The sequence below is a fragment of the Phyllostomus discolor genome, chromosome 10 (assembly GCF_004126475.2).
Source record: "Phyllostomus discolor isolate MPI-MPIP mPhyDis1 chromosome 10, mPhyDis1.pri.v3, whole genome shotgun sequence".
NCBI classification, from domain to species: domain Eukaryota; kingdom Metazoa; phylum Chordata; class Mammalia; order Chiroptera; family Phyllostomidae; genus Phyllostomus; species Phyllostomus discolor.
Window position 1 is genome coordinate 84,649,144 of NC_040912.2, and position 14,243 is coordinate 84,663,386.

The 14,243-nt window shown below is 42.4% G+C and overlaps 1 protein-coding gene across 2 annotated transcripts; it reads right to left on the reverse strand.

Annotated features, from left to right (window-relative positions):
- Positions 1-764: 764 nt before the first annotated feature.
- MRPS33 (mitochondrial ribosomal protein S33) lies at positions 765-8,951 on the reverse strand. 2 transcript variants are annotated; one of them, XM_036010965.1, is made up of 4 exons: positions 8,848-8,922; positions 5,968-6,085; positions 4,413-4,654; positions 765-1,202 (listed from the first exon to the last, which is right to left on the reverse strand). In XM_036010965.1, the coding sequence occupies exons 3-4, from the start codon at positions 4,625-4,627 to the stop codon at positions 1,100-1,102; spliced, it is 318 nt and encodes a 105-aa protein (XP_035866858.1). In that variant the 5' UTR covers positions 4,628-4,654; positions 5,968-6,085; positions 8,848-8,922; the 3' UTR covers positions 765-1,099. The 2 variants fall into 2 exon arrangements, with proteins under 2 accessions (XP_035866858.1, XP_028381603.1); XM_028525802.2 differs by lacking the exon at positions 5,968-6,085 and having other exon boundaries at positions 8,848-8,951.
- Between the last annotated feature and the right edge of the window lie 5,292 nt (positions 8,952-14,243).

A 14,243-nucleotide genomic window follows, 5' to 3' on the forward strand; every position in this document is an offset into this window, starting at 1 on the left:
GCCTCTATTTCCTTATGATCAACCAGTACTAGTTAGTGTCCTTTTTTCAATCCCTTGAACAGGACTTACCTTAGGTTCAAGGGTGTCCAAGCTGTGGCCCGTGAGCTGCATACAGCTCAGGATGGCTATGAATGCAGCCCAACGCAAAACTGTAGATTTACTTAAAACATTGTAAGGTTTTTTTTCTTTGTGATTATGTGTTGCAATGTATTTACTGTGTGGCCCAGACAACTTTTCCGGGGGAGGCAGGGCAGAGATGCCAAAATGTTGGACACGCCTGCAGGTGTCTCCGTGCCTCACTTCCCCGGCCACTGCCTTCTGCCTCACTGTTATCATCATCATCCCGTGTCATCTCCTCAGGGAGGCCTTCCAACACCCTACTGAGGTCTGGACCTCTTGCTCTCTCTGGGTCAATCCACCCACCCTCTCCTAGAAGTCTGGATCTCTCCTTTGTAGCACGTAATACAATGTGTTTATGTAATCAGCTGATATCAGTCTCTCCCACAGTACTGAAAGTCCTACCAGGTAGGGACTGTCTCTCTTGCTAATCACAGTGTTACCAGGGTCCCAGTACCTTGTGTACAGCAGATACTCAGTCCTCTCTTACCAGGTACAGCCTTTTAGCCCACATATCTTACTAGATATTCTCAAGGGAGTGGGTGGAGAGGCACATAAACTTTGTGAGCTTGGTGGTGGAGACAAGTGGCCGAACAGCCAGAGATGAAAGATTTCAGGGCTGGTTATGGAGGGAAGCAAGAGGGAGCAATGAGACTACAGGGTGCTTGTTTAATGTTTCCCTTCCACTTCCCCACCATCCCACTCTCACCCTGGACAAGCTATTCAACAATAACTTATGCATTCTTTTCTTTAGGGAACGAGGTAAACCTCAGATTACAGAACCAAAGCCAAAATAATTTTGCAGAATTAGAATGTGTTCAAGGAACCAGTCGCAATTTAACCGGGTCGGACTACAGCATGGAGATGACTGTGTTGCTCCAAACACAAGCTTCCGCTCCTCCCACGTGGGGGAAGACAATAAACACTCTTTCTCCCGCTCTCAGTCGCCAAGGAGGAAGCTTCCTCTCTGCATTGCCCAACGCTACTTCTTTTTTGTTCTTTTCCCTTCTCCTTTCCTTGGTTTCCCCTTTCCACGAAGCTTCTTCAGACGCAACTGCTCATCCTTGAAGTCCTGATGCTCATCTCTGAATGGAGAGAGAAAGGATAAGCCAGTATTTTTAAAGACTGCAAAAGTACACCACTGCAGCAGTGTCTCCTATGGTGGTTCTGGTCATTAGTCCTTGGCTTCTACAGAGCCTATGCTCAGCTTGGTGAGCAGAAAGGACAGGGAGTCCCCAACATACAGCTGTACTGTATCCCAAAAGTTCATTTCTAAGTCACAGTTCTCCCTCACAGAAACAATGTCACAAATGGCAGTTAATTCCTAGGCCAGGCACGTAAACCTATGCAACTATGATATGACACTAATGATGACCCAAAATTTCCTTATAACACTAAGACAAAACTCTGAGAGGGGCAGAAACTAGGTAAAAACTTTAGTAGCTGCATGGAGACCCCCAAATCCCCAGGAAGAAGCACCTACGACAAGGGAGAACAGTGTGGCAGACACCTCCTTAATGGCAGCAGATAATTCACACCAGAGAGCTGTAGGGGAAAGGCAGGTGGAAGCCAAATCAAAAGACGGGTACTCTGGGGACCAAGGCAGCCAGGACTACTGGACACGTGGATGGGTGTAAGGTGATGCCTGCCTAGAGTACGTAAAAATGTCTGCATTCTAACACTAAATACCTAAAGAACAGTGTGGTATTTATTTTATTTTTTAAAGATCTCATTTATTTTTAGAGAGGGGAAGGGAGGGAGAAAGAGAGGGAAGAGAAACATCAATGTGCGGTTGCCTGTCGAGCATCCCCTACTGGGGACCTGGGCTGCAACCCAGTCATGTGCCCTGACTGGGGATCGAACTGGTGACCCTTTGGTTTGCGGGCTGGCACTCAATCCACTGAGCCACACCAGCCAGGGCTGATATTTAAATATGTAAGCTCTGGAACCCATTCGAACCTGGGTTCAAATCACAGCTCCACCATTTAGTAGCTGTGTGACCTTCCCTTTCTGAATCTTCATCTCTTTATCTGTAAAGTATGGACAATAATGGCATGTCCATTAAATGTGAGAGTGGGGTTTGCTGGCCAACTTTTAACTCCCTAGGCTGTTTTAAAAGTGTGGTTTTATAGGTATGCTGCTTCAGTCCACGGACATGATGGGTACAACAAACAGACCTCGTTGGGATTAGCTATGATTGCCTCAAATAATCTGTTCTCAACAGAGTGACCAGAGTAACTCTTCTAAAATATAAGTCACATCATGTTACCCCTCTGTTCAGAACCCTGCAAACGGCTCCCCATTTCACCCAGAGCAGAAGCCAGAGTCCACCCGTGGTCCTCAGAGCCCTTCATGTCTGCCCGGGGTCCCACCACTGTGCTGCTCCTGGGTCACACCGGGTACGCGTCGGCCTCAGGGCCTTGGCTGTGCTCTTGCCCCTGCCACGAAAGCTCTTCCTCAGGTCCCACTGGGCTCACTCACCACCTTCACCTTCACAACGAGGCGAGCCCTGACAGTCCTGTTTAACACTGTGACCCGTCCGCTCCCCGCCCACCGACTGCCTGCCAGCATCCTTGATCCTGCCCAGCCGGCTCTGCTCTTTTTCTTCCTGTGGATATCCAGCTTTGTAACACACCATAAATAATTTACTTATCCACTGTGTTTCCCCCCTTCAAGCGCCCTCTCTCCCTCATTTCCATCTACTTCCAGCCAGAAAGAAAGCTCCAAAGTCAGGGATCTTTGTCTCTGTTGACAAAATGGCCCAAGTGCCTGCTGGACTACATGGGCCACTGCTTTTTGAGCGCCTGTGCTTCCCTCCCCCGGCAGGTCTTGGGGTAATTAATATTTTCTTCACTGGAGGTTGTCTAGTTTCGTCCTGCCGGATGCCACAGCAGGCCTTGCTTTCAAGGGCCCATTTGCCATAACTAGACACATGAAAATAACCGCTTTCCCATGGATCACTAGAGTGTTTTTTCCCCAGTCCCCAAAGATACTCAAGGCTTTTCTCCCCCAAACAAAAAGAAAGTGGCAGCAAACAGGTACATTAAAATAGCTGAATGTGATTTTGTCATGGGTTGTAATTTCCTACTTAGGAGATCTGCTTTCCAGTGGTATGTTCTTTTGGGCTATAATACAGTTCATTTTTTATCTTCCGAGCCCAGACAAATGGCAAGGGAAACTGCCCCAAAAGCAATTCCAGAAACTGAAAATGTGTCATGGATGATAATCTCTAATAATATATTAACTAAGAAAATGTATCGTATGTTGTTCACTGCTGCTCCCCTGTGCCCATGTTAAGGCCCACACATGGCAGCTACTTAAAAAATATTCGTTGGATAAATGAATGGGCCAATCTTTAGCTACCTGGGATGAACTAGTAATTTTATTATACTAGAGTGAACAGCCCCAAATTAATTTTTGTTTTGTTGCCCTAAGAGAAGTCCAATTAAAAACATGTTAAATTTTAAAAGTAGGCACTTTAACTTTAAACAATTATGCACTATTTGAATTCTTTTGTAATGTCCATGTATTAGTTTGTTAGGCAAGACTTTCTTTCTTTCTTTCTTTTTTTTTTTTTTAAAGAAAACGATCATATAATTCTTTGATCTATTTTTTTCCAGGGTTGTATATAGTCCTAAGCTCCTACTTCCTATACATACTCAAGCATATGATTCCAAGAGCCTACTATTCTTCATATTACATATTATTCTATTCTAGTATCTATTATACATTATTGTTAACAGTGAACTACAGCTTACTTAGGCCATGTCAGTATATCGAAAAGGGAACCAACTAAAAATCCAGGAGAGGGTGGAAGGCAGTAAGAACGCCAAAGAAACTGCCCACAGGAAAGAAGGGCGGCTTCCCCTTGCCGGCTCGGGGGCAAAGGGGCACCGGGCAGGGAGAGGGGCAGGGACTCTCTCCGTCTGAGCGACAGGAACCTGCTCGGTATTTAGACCGGTTTCCTCTGCGTCTGCCCAGAGTGCCCTCGCTGATTGAACATCTCTGTGAGGCTCAGTGTCTGGTCAACGGTAAGTCACATTACAGTCCTGGTTAACATGCGTCTTCCAATAACTGCATGCTTTCTTTTATCTTTGGTACGCTGATTATGGATACTCTGAAAGCCTTGACCCTTCAAACTGTACCTTTTGAACTTCCTGGGCACTATTAGAAGATCCACAAAACTGTAAAGATAGAAAGGCTGTGTTTTTTTTCTTTTTCTGATCTACTACAAAGATCTCTTAAAGGTTGCTCTTTGGTTTTGTTGTTGTTGTTTTGTTTGTTTCTGTCATTACCTGTAGAGGCCATAAAAGCGCAGTATCCCCATGAGTGCAAAATAAGTGTTGTGATTTGGGTACCAGTCGTAAGTCTCCTTCCTCTTGGCCAAAGGCTGCTCACTGAACAGTTTCACCACTTTCATGGACTTGGAATCCGTAGGCCTGGCGACCTCCCCAAAGAGCCGGGCACTCAGACGAGACATGCGCAAGGCATATTCTGAGAGCGGTGACATTTCTGGGGCACTGAGGAGCAGGAGTCCCTACAGAAAAGGAGAAGACAGCCAGGTTATTGTAAGAAACACCCAGGTTACCGAATGAGCACCTTAGAAAACCAAAATGCAGCAAGTCACGTGTGGACCCGTTCATGTTGTGGGCAGGACATGTCTTGGGGTTGAGAAATATCCACAATACAAGTGGCTGTTTCCCTTTGCATGTTTTACATTTGCAGTTTTTACATTTGGTGTTCACTATGGCTCCTTGGCTCTACTGCCCTTTTTTACAATGAACTGTTCTGTGATTTCAATAGGTTATTTACTGATGGTCGGTTTACCTATTCGTAGGCTAGGTAAGGGTAGAGGAACAAGTTTTCCTACCCCAGCGTCATTATACCTTCAGAAAACACCCACCTAAGCAGTCTGCAGAATAAATATGCTGACTGCTTGCCATCTGAAGGTTTAATCACGGCAGAGAAATAATTATGCTGTTGTCTTTATTATCAGCCCTTTGAACACGGATCTCCTCAAGGGCTCCAGATGGCTGAGAACTGCTAATGAGTGATGAGGTCATTTAGCCTCTAGGTTGCTGGACGGAATTCTGCCTAGAGACTGAGAGCCATTTGGGAAAAACAAACAGAGACAGTAGTCTTATGGAAATAACACGAAGAGCTCAAAAGATCCATCTTATTCCTGAATAGAGGGCACTTATGAATTGTGATGCTACTTGTCCTATCTTCCATCTCATATATTTTACTTTGATGCAAACTAGCTAAGATCTTATTAGCTGAAAACAGTAATTTTTTCTTCAGAGGCGCAGAATGTTGAAATAGGTATACACATGATATCTGTAATATACAGAAATTACAGCTATTATATATCAAAAACTATATAGGTTATACATAAAAATCGAGAATGTTGGTGGAATAACTATCTTATTCCATTCCAGTTAAAATGTAGGGGTGACTACTGGCAGAATATGCTAAGTTACATGACATTTTTGTACACAGTGAGATGAGAATTTGCCAAGACATAAACCTATCTTGGAAAACCAGTGGGAGAAATATACAAAAACCCCTCCTCAACAGGAATGATGCCAAGTAAATTTCAAAATAGCTCATGCAAGAAAAAAAAAAAAACAAACAAAACATGAACCAGTGTTTTAATTAAGGAACATTTCATGTCCATGGTAAGATGCATTCAAAGAGCAGAGGCTGGCCTCAAACCACCTTCTGAATTGTCTGTCTCAACCCACTTACCATTCTGAAACCAAGCAAACTTGGGCCAATAGTGCCACCTGAAGGCCAGCAATGGGAGAACTGTCAGATCCAAGGTCTTTGCCTTCCCCCTGCCCCCCAAACCTGGGTCTGTGCAAGTCTTGCTCTTTCTTTTTTCCTTCTCCTTTCAGCGAGCCGGGTTCCCAGATTCACTTCACTCCCAACACTTGCTCCATTATGTGGAGGGGGGTGGGTTGGGGTACTATTTTTATCAATGAGGAACAAAGTCATTAATTGTTTAATGCAGCGATTTTCAACTGATATGCTGCAAGAATTTTTAAAACCTGCAATACTTGACTGTTTAGTCAGGGGTGCTGGCATATTTTCCTTTAGATTGTCAAAGAAAAAAATGACAACAGCCAACAAAACAATAACCATGTGGTGTGAATGAATCAAAACTATACCTATTTTTTGTCAGATTGGCAAAAATGCATTTTTTTGGTGTGCCATAAAACTTTAGTAATTAGTTTATGTGTACTGAGATAAAAAAGGTTGAAAATTGCTGGCTTACTGTATGAATAGAAAATACTTAACAAATCAGTGCTTTAAATCTCCAAAGGCCTTGCAAATGTCCAGTAGTTGCCTTCAGAGTTAGTTTCTTTGCATGCTTTATCTTTTCTCTGCTTCCCCCCTTTAAAGCTATGTTTTTCCAAACATCAGAGGAAAAAAAAAACTTTCTTAATCAAATTTGCTTTGCTTAATTACTGTTATGGCATCAGAAAGATTTTTGTTGCAATTGCATGCTATTTTCACAATCAGTTCTTTGTAAGGTGGCCTAGGAACCATTAGCTAAGTTATCCTGAACCTGTTCTCTCTCAATCTGACTTTCCTTTTAGGATAACAAAGCTCACAGGGCTACTGTGAGAAATAAGTAAGGCAGTGGCACCCAGTAAATGGCATTCACCTTAAAAAAAAATCTAAATCTGTTGGTAAGTTGGTGCTTATGTTCTATCAGACAGATTTGTTTATTCCTGTCCTTATTTAATCATGCAAAAGAGAGAGAGAGACTCCATGAAGTTAGACCTGTACCTCTCTGGGATTTACTTACAAAGACCAACAGCCAGAGGAATCGGGGAAGGGACCAGTAGCTTGGTAACATGACAGATAACGAGGAGGAAGGGACTTATTAAGACAGTGGTCACTGAAGCCATCACAGGATGCTAAGTTATGTCCGTGCCCACTTTAGAATGAATGTACCACATTACTGGGACACATAGCTCATACATCATAAGGTCTCATTAGAACCCACCGGAATATGGTTATATCACAAAATCCAAGTCCTAAAACTTTTATGACGGAGAAAGGGAATGTAGTAGAAACAAAGAACCACTTGATAAACAGAAGGAAACTGAAAATGCTTATAATTGCCAGTTACTGCTCTGTAGTCTCCCTCCACACAGCACATGTCTGAATAAGAATGGCACAGGAGGTTGATGTTTTTTTTTCATACACGCTAAAAAAGCTAAAAAGTTCTGCTGTCCATAAATACTGGTTCTAAGACCGGCAAACTGCCACTTTTTTACTAACTTTAAATTTTTAAAGAAAGTTCGAAAGCCTTACTTAGGACTTTTCAGGACCCTGGTAGGCCTCTTTACAGATTCTTTCAATGTTATCTTTAAAAAATATATGAGGACCCTGTTAAAGGCATGAAAGTAAAAGGCAAATAATTTACATGTCAATTAGACACATAAATTTTATTCACATGAAGCCATGCTAATGAGTACAATTAATCATTTTCTTTCAATGTGAACTAAAAAATCAGTACCATGAAGAAAAATGTACTGTAATTGAAAATGCTAAGCAAAAACAAATTACTCAAACATATTAAGCACACACAAGAAAATCCCCACGTTTTGACCTTGGCATAAAAGGGCAAGTTTCTTTGATCTTTCTGATAGGTCTGAAGCACTTACAAGGTCAGGCTTACCGTTTATTTCAATATTGGCTTTAGATTAGGTTTGCTTCTTTGTTTTCTCTGAAAAGTGCAAGAGTTCTTCACCTGGATATCCAGCGTGGTGAATCCCATGGGACGTTAAAAATGTATGCTGAAATGTGAGTGTAGGTGTGTGTAAATCCTGCTGGGGGGAGAGCTTTCTCCGTTCTCCAAAACCAGTGGTCAGAGGGGCACACGAGCTTTGGTGCTGAAAATGTGTTTGGAATTTTGTCTCTGCTCTTTGATGGCCATGTGAGGTTTGTAATAGTAGTACTAGTAGTAGTATTGTAGTCTTTGCCTCCGTTTTCTCATTTGTCCATGAGGACAGTTACACTACCTCCTGCATCGTGAGGCTGACGTGTAAAATGCCTGGCACACTGCCTGCCCTAGTAATCGCCAGGCCTCAAGGAACTCACGCACACTGTGCACACGCATTTCACAGGAAAACAATCTACACGCAAGGCTTGACTATTTTTAAAGCCCGGCACCGATTATTTTACTGGGTCGTATAGAGGCATGAATGGCTCTGCATATAGATCTGCTTTATTCAGTTCAGCGAGAACATGCCAAACCCCTCAACTGACTGGATCGTGCCTGCCAGTGATGGAAGGATTAGGGTCAAGTCATCTGATAATGAATAGACAAGGTATTTAGATAATTTTATTTACGTTATCACTTTATTATATTTTTCTCAAACTGGAACAAAATTAATCTGCATGCCCCACACCAAGCTACGGTGCAAAAAGCCCTCCAGTGAGCACAGAAACTTAGGCTTGAAAAATTCCTAAACAGGAAGACAGTGACTGCGCGGGAGAGGGAACTACCCTACTGCCCCTCGTTTGGAAAATCCCCTAATTCACGCAGGAAAAGGTCAAGTTGATTGTGTGACACCGGCGAAACCTCTAAGCTGCTTCCTAATGAAATGGACTCGCCCTGTTCTCGGCGACCCTACAAGGTCGTGCACACCCGCAGGACCTCTACACCGCCCACACCACACCACAGACCCCCACGAAAGACCCGCACAGCCTTACCTAGTGGTGACCTCCTTCCCCCCACGCGCTCTTTTGCCGGAAGGCCCGCCCCTAACCCGGCTCCAACTCTCGCCAGTAACAGCGGCGGAGAGCAGTAGAGAAAAAGAACGCTTGGGGGCTAGAGGGGCTCCCTACTGGAAGACCCGGAAGTACTAGCGACGGCACAGTGAGGCTGGCGCCTCTGGGTGTGCGGAGGACTGAGGGGATGTGGTTCGGGGGAAAGACTCACTTTTGTATAAGATCCTGCAAGGTTTGCTGACTTATTTTGTTGGAAATGGCTACACAGCTGCCCCGCAAACCTCTGAAGCAGTGGTTGTGTGTGCGCCTCGTGGAGGATAAAATGCACTCTTATTTTCCAACTCTTTCTGGGTTTCTTTCTCCTTTTTATCCACCCGGCGCCTTGAAGTATTCTAGGGCACTCCTAGATTCTAGGGGCTGAAGAGTGTTCTGAACCACGTGGGGTGGTGCCAGACACCTTTCCTTCCGCCCATCTACTTACTCATCCTCCAATAGGCGATTAGTAAGTATCATCTGCAGGAAGCCGTTCTTGATACCCCCTTGCTGGCTTAGGGGCACTGTTTGGAGCCCTACGTGTGTTCCTCTCCCCTGCCGGCCTGGATGCTTTTTCAGGGATAGGGATGGGATATTTATGTGACTCCTCAACAGTTCCCCAGACCCTACTTGGCAGATAGTAGAAACTGGTTGAGTATTTTCCATACTAAGTCTACTCTCAAGCGAGCCACCTCCGTAGACATTGTATGAAACATTTATTGAATGGGTGATAGTTTGAGGACACTGCTTATTTTCTGAGTATTATTCAAGACCTTTCATAAATATTCTAAAAGGTACCCGAGAAATAAGGCAAATCAGCAGTGAGCCGTATACGTAAAATGTATTCTATTGACATGCACTTCTCTTCTACAGAATGTTATGTTTTGACACCAATCTGTGCTATAGAATTTTCTTGACTCAAGTTAAGTTCTGACATGTTGTTATTCTATGGGGTACTATTAGCCACAGAAACTTGGGTCTGGTGTAAGAAGTTTACTACAGTTGTATTAGTACATGGTATAATGAATACCGTTCATCTTATTTTGCATTGCTCAGCCCCCAAAACTCTTCTGGGTAGACATTTTACCTTCTCTTTTGTGTTTCTGTCGAGTTGCCTTGCTTTTATTTTAATGGCCACTGAATCGTGTAAACAAGGAGGCTTCCTTTGTATATTGGCTGTTAGAAAGTTTAAAGCCAAATTTGCAGTGGACTCATGGCAAGAACTATTATATGTGTATTTGCATAAACTATGTTGTTGGCTCTATTTTGTATGTCTTCAGTTTTTCACCTAGTTATTATTTGTGTTAGTATGTTTGTGAATCTCTGTATACTACCATAGCACTTTTAAAAAAAGTTTGTTTGCTTTTTTTAACCATAACTCTTACTTGAAAAATAGCAAGGTATAAAGTTATAGGTGGCCATGTACTCTGGGCACTTTGCACTGTGACCCTCTTTAAGTCAAGTTAATTCGTTTTCTGAGCTGGCTGTAACCAAATACCACAAACTTTTTGTCTTGAAATAAGCCCTGGCTGATGTGGTTTAGTGGATTCAGTGCTGGCCTGTGAACCAAAGGGTCACCAGTTCGATTCCCAGTCAGGGCACATGCCTGGGTTGCAGGCAAGGTTCCCGGTTGGGGGCCTGGGAAAGGCAACTACACATTGATGTTTCTCTCCTCTTTCTTCCTCTCTTCCCCCTTACTAAAAATAAATAAAATCCTTTAAGGGAAGTAGCCCTGGGCCAAGGTGTTGACAGGGCATGCTCCCTGCAGAGCCTCTAGGGCAGAATCAGTTGTCTGACTCCTCCAAGCTTCATTGACTTGGGGTCACATCACTCCAATCTGGAAATTGGTCACCCACTGGCCAATGGGAAAATTTGAATATTAGGGTGGGCAAAGTAACATAACAGAATAAAACTTAATGTCCTGTGGATGTTGACTTCTAGTTGACTCCTAGACCTCAGTGGACTGACTTGCACCTCTAAGCTAAGGCTTTTCTTTCTTTCTTTTTCTTTTTTTTTTAACCTCACCTGAGGACGTGCTCATCGATCCTAGAGAGAGGGGAAGGGAGGAAGAGAGAGAGGGAGAGAAACACTGATATGAGAGAGAATCATTGATTGGCTGCCTCTCCTACACACCCTGCTTGGGACCGAACCTGCAATCTAGGCATGGACCCTGACTGGAAATCAAACTTGCCACCTTTTGGTTTACTGGGGGCCGTTCCAACCAAGTGAGTCACACCAGCCAGGGCCAAGCTAAGGCTTTTTAAAGGACACTTCTTATAATTAGGGACTGCCTTACATTGTTCTATTTTCTACAGCTCATTGTTTTAAAATCGTGAGCTATGAATCATTAGTTGGTTGCGAAATGAACTTACTTGGTTGAGACTAGCATTCAAAGACATTAGAGTAGGGAATATCAGAGTGCATTACATATAGTGAGGGTGATTACTGTTTCATGAGACTATGTATGTGTGTGTTGGACCATAATGTAAAATATACTTCTTACTTTAAGTTGTGGTAAAATAGAAAGCTTCCTCAGTAAGCAATTTCATTATTTATCATATTGTATGGCACATCCTCCTTGCCATTAGATAGAGCAAGAACTGAAGCTTGCTTCAACTTCAAGTTCTTACTGTGTAGCATAGTCCAAGGGGCAAATGGATACTTACTCCTCTAAGTAAATTAATTTATGGATCCCCTGTAAGTACTCTTTCCTAGAATTGGGTAGGTTCTTGCCTTCTACATTGGCACTTACATTAATTCTTTTCTCACTTTACCAAAGAAAGGTGTATCCCTCATCCAGGGTGAAAAACAGTGGGGCAGTTCAATGTGCTTTAGACTCAAGGGAAGCTTCCTTAATCAGTCAAGGCACTATAAGCCCTTACACTTCCTGTCTTTTCCTGTCTTACATGCATTCCTGATAAGGGTGAAGTATGGCTGTTAGAAATGTAGTAATTGGCCCTGGCTGGCATAGCTCAGTGGATTGAGCACAAGCCTGTGAATCAGAGGGTTGCAGGTTCAATTCCCAGTCTAGGGCACAAGGCTGGGTTGTGGGCCAGGTCCCCAGCAGGGGGCACGTGAGAGGCAACCACACATTGATGTTTTTATCCCTCTCTTTCTCCTTCCCTTCCCCTCTGTCTAATCTTAAAAAAAAAAAAAAGATATGCAGTAATTGGATATTTGTTGTGATTTTCTGAAATCAGATACACTGTATGAGTGTGAGTGTGGGAAGAATAGTAAGTTACCTCTAATCATCACGTGCCTTCCTCTGTGGTTAAGAAGTGCATTGTCACTGGAGAGTCTGGTGAGAGCAGAGCAAAGCCAGTACTGAAGAAAATATTGATCCCTAAATTTTCACTCATGTATTTAAATATAAGGAATTTTTTCAGCTATTCTCAATACTTATCTATAGGATGTATCATTATCTGGAAAGAAAAGCTACTTTGAAGAGCTGAAGTAGTAGACATTAATGACAGTGGTTATTTTAAATGAAAAATGGATTAAGAGACATTCATATTTTTCACATTACAGTGGAATAATCTATAAAACAGTCATGCATAATTTTAAGTTTGATATGTTAGTAATAAAGGTTAAATACATATTGTGAAAGTCATTGACATAATTGGCCAAATATTTCCCATTCCCCCTTTCCAGGCATAAAGTTGGAGTGCATTTTATGGCAATCTTGGGATTGGGTAAAGCCACAGGACTCTTTGGCCAGTGACTTACGAACAGAAGTGAAGTGTCATCTTCACCCACATGAAACTCTCCAGAGCTCTCTTTTCCCTCTCGCTCAGGGGGCCATTGTTCTATCGGCCTGGGCCCCTGTGTGATCATGAGGAGCAGTTTTCTGTTCTGCTAGACACAATGTGCATGGAGCTTAGGTTAGAAATGAGCCTTTGTTGTCGTAAGTCATGCATTTTGTTGTTTGTTATCCTGTCTGACTCTACGCCAATCAATTTTAATAACATACTTTTATTGTTCATTAAATATACAGGAAAAATTTTTATTATGATTTAAAAAAATGATTAAAACTATTACAGAATGTTCATGTGTTTTGTTGCTGTTTTTTTTTAATCCTCACCAGAGGACATTTTCATTGATTTTTAGAGAGAGAGGAAGGTAAGTGGGGAGAGAGAGAGGAAAACATCAATTGGTTGTCTCCCATATGCACCCTGACTGGAGATTGAGCCTGAAACTTAGGTATGTGCTCTGACTTGGGATCGAACCCACGACCTTTTGGTGTACAGGACGATCCTCCAATCAGCTGAACTACCTGGCTGGGGCTTTATATGTGATTCTTATTTAGTTATTCTTGAGAGCTGAAAACCAAACTTAAGTGTACACATGAAGGAATACTGTGCTTTTCATCATCCTGAAATTCATAAACAACACTTATTTAATATGTTTTACTATTATGAATTAGGTAAGGAGAAAAATGTATAGATTCATTCTTGGTTTTACAATATTATAAAAATGTATAAACTAATTCTGTTAGTTCCTGCATCATTTTAACTTGGTGGCTTTTAATAATTAAGCTTATGAGGTACATGATGTAGAAAATATACATCAAACTACAGTACATATATTAACATATTTTAAAGATATGTTTATTGATTATGCTATTACAGTTGTCCCCATTTTACCCCTTTGCCCCCCTCCACTTGGTACCCTCCTTCCCTCCAGCAATTCCTCCCATTTAGTCCATTTTCATGGGTCATGTATATAGGATCTTTGGCTTCTCCATTTCCTATACTACTCTTAACCTCCCCCTGTCTATTTTGTACCTACCAGTAATGCTTCTTATTCCCTGCAGCTTTTCCCCCATTCTCCCCTCTCTCCCTCTCTGCTGATAACCCTCCAAATGATCTCCATATCTATGATCCTGTTCCTGTTCTGGTGGTTTGCTTAGTTTATTTTTGTTTTTTAGATTCAGTTTGTTGATAGTTGTAAATTTGTTGTTACTTTTTTTTTTTAAGATTTTATTTATTTATTTTTAGAGAGGGAAGGGAGGGAGATAGAGAGAGAGAGAAATGTCAATGTGCGGTTGCTTGGGGTTATGGCCTGCAACCCAGGCATGTACCCTGGCTGGGAATCGAACCTGGGACACCTAAGCTACGCCAGCCAGGGCTATTTGTTGTTACTTTAATGTTCATAGTTTTTATATTTTTCTTAAGTCCCTTTAACATTTTGTGTAATAATAGCTTAGTGATGATGAACTCCTCTAGCTGTACCTCATCTGGGAAGCCTTTTATCTGCCCTCCCATTCTAAATGACAGCCTTGCTGGGCAGAGTAATCTAGGTTGTAGGTCCTTGCTTTTCATCGCTTTGAATACTTCTTGCCAGTC

Excerpts from the sequence above, each read along its gene's own strand:
- MRPS33 (XM_028525802.2), bottom strand. The coding sequence starts at position 4,627 with ATGTCACCGCTCTCAGAATATGCCTTGCGCATGTCTCGTCTGAGTGCC. Across the intron at positions 1,203-4,412 it reads CGCTTTTATGGCCTCTACAG|AGATGAGCATCAGGACTTCA; the intron begins GTAATGACAGAA and ends CTCTCCATTCAG.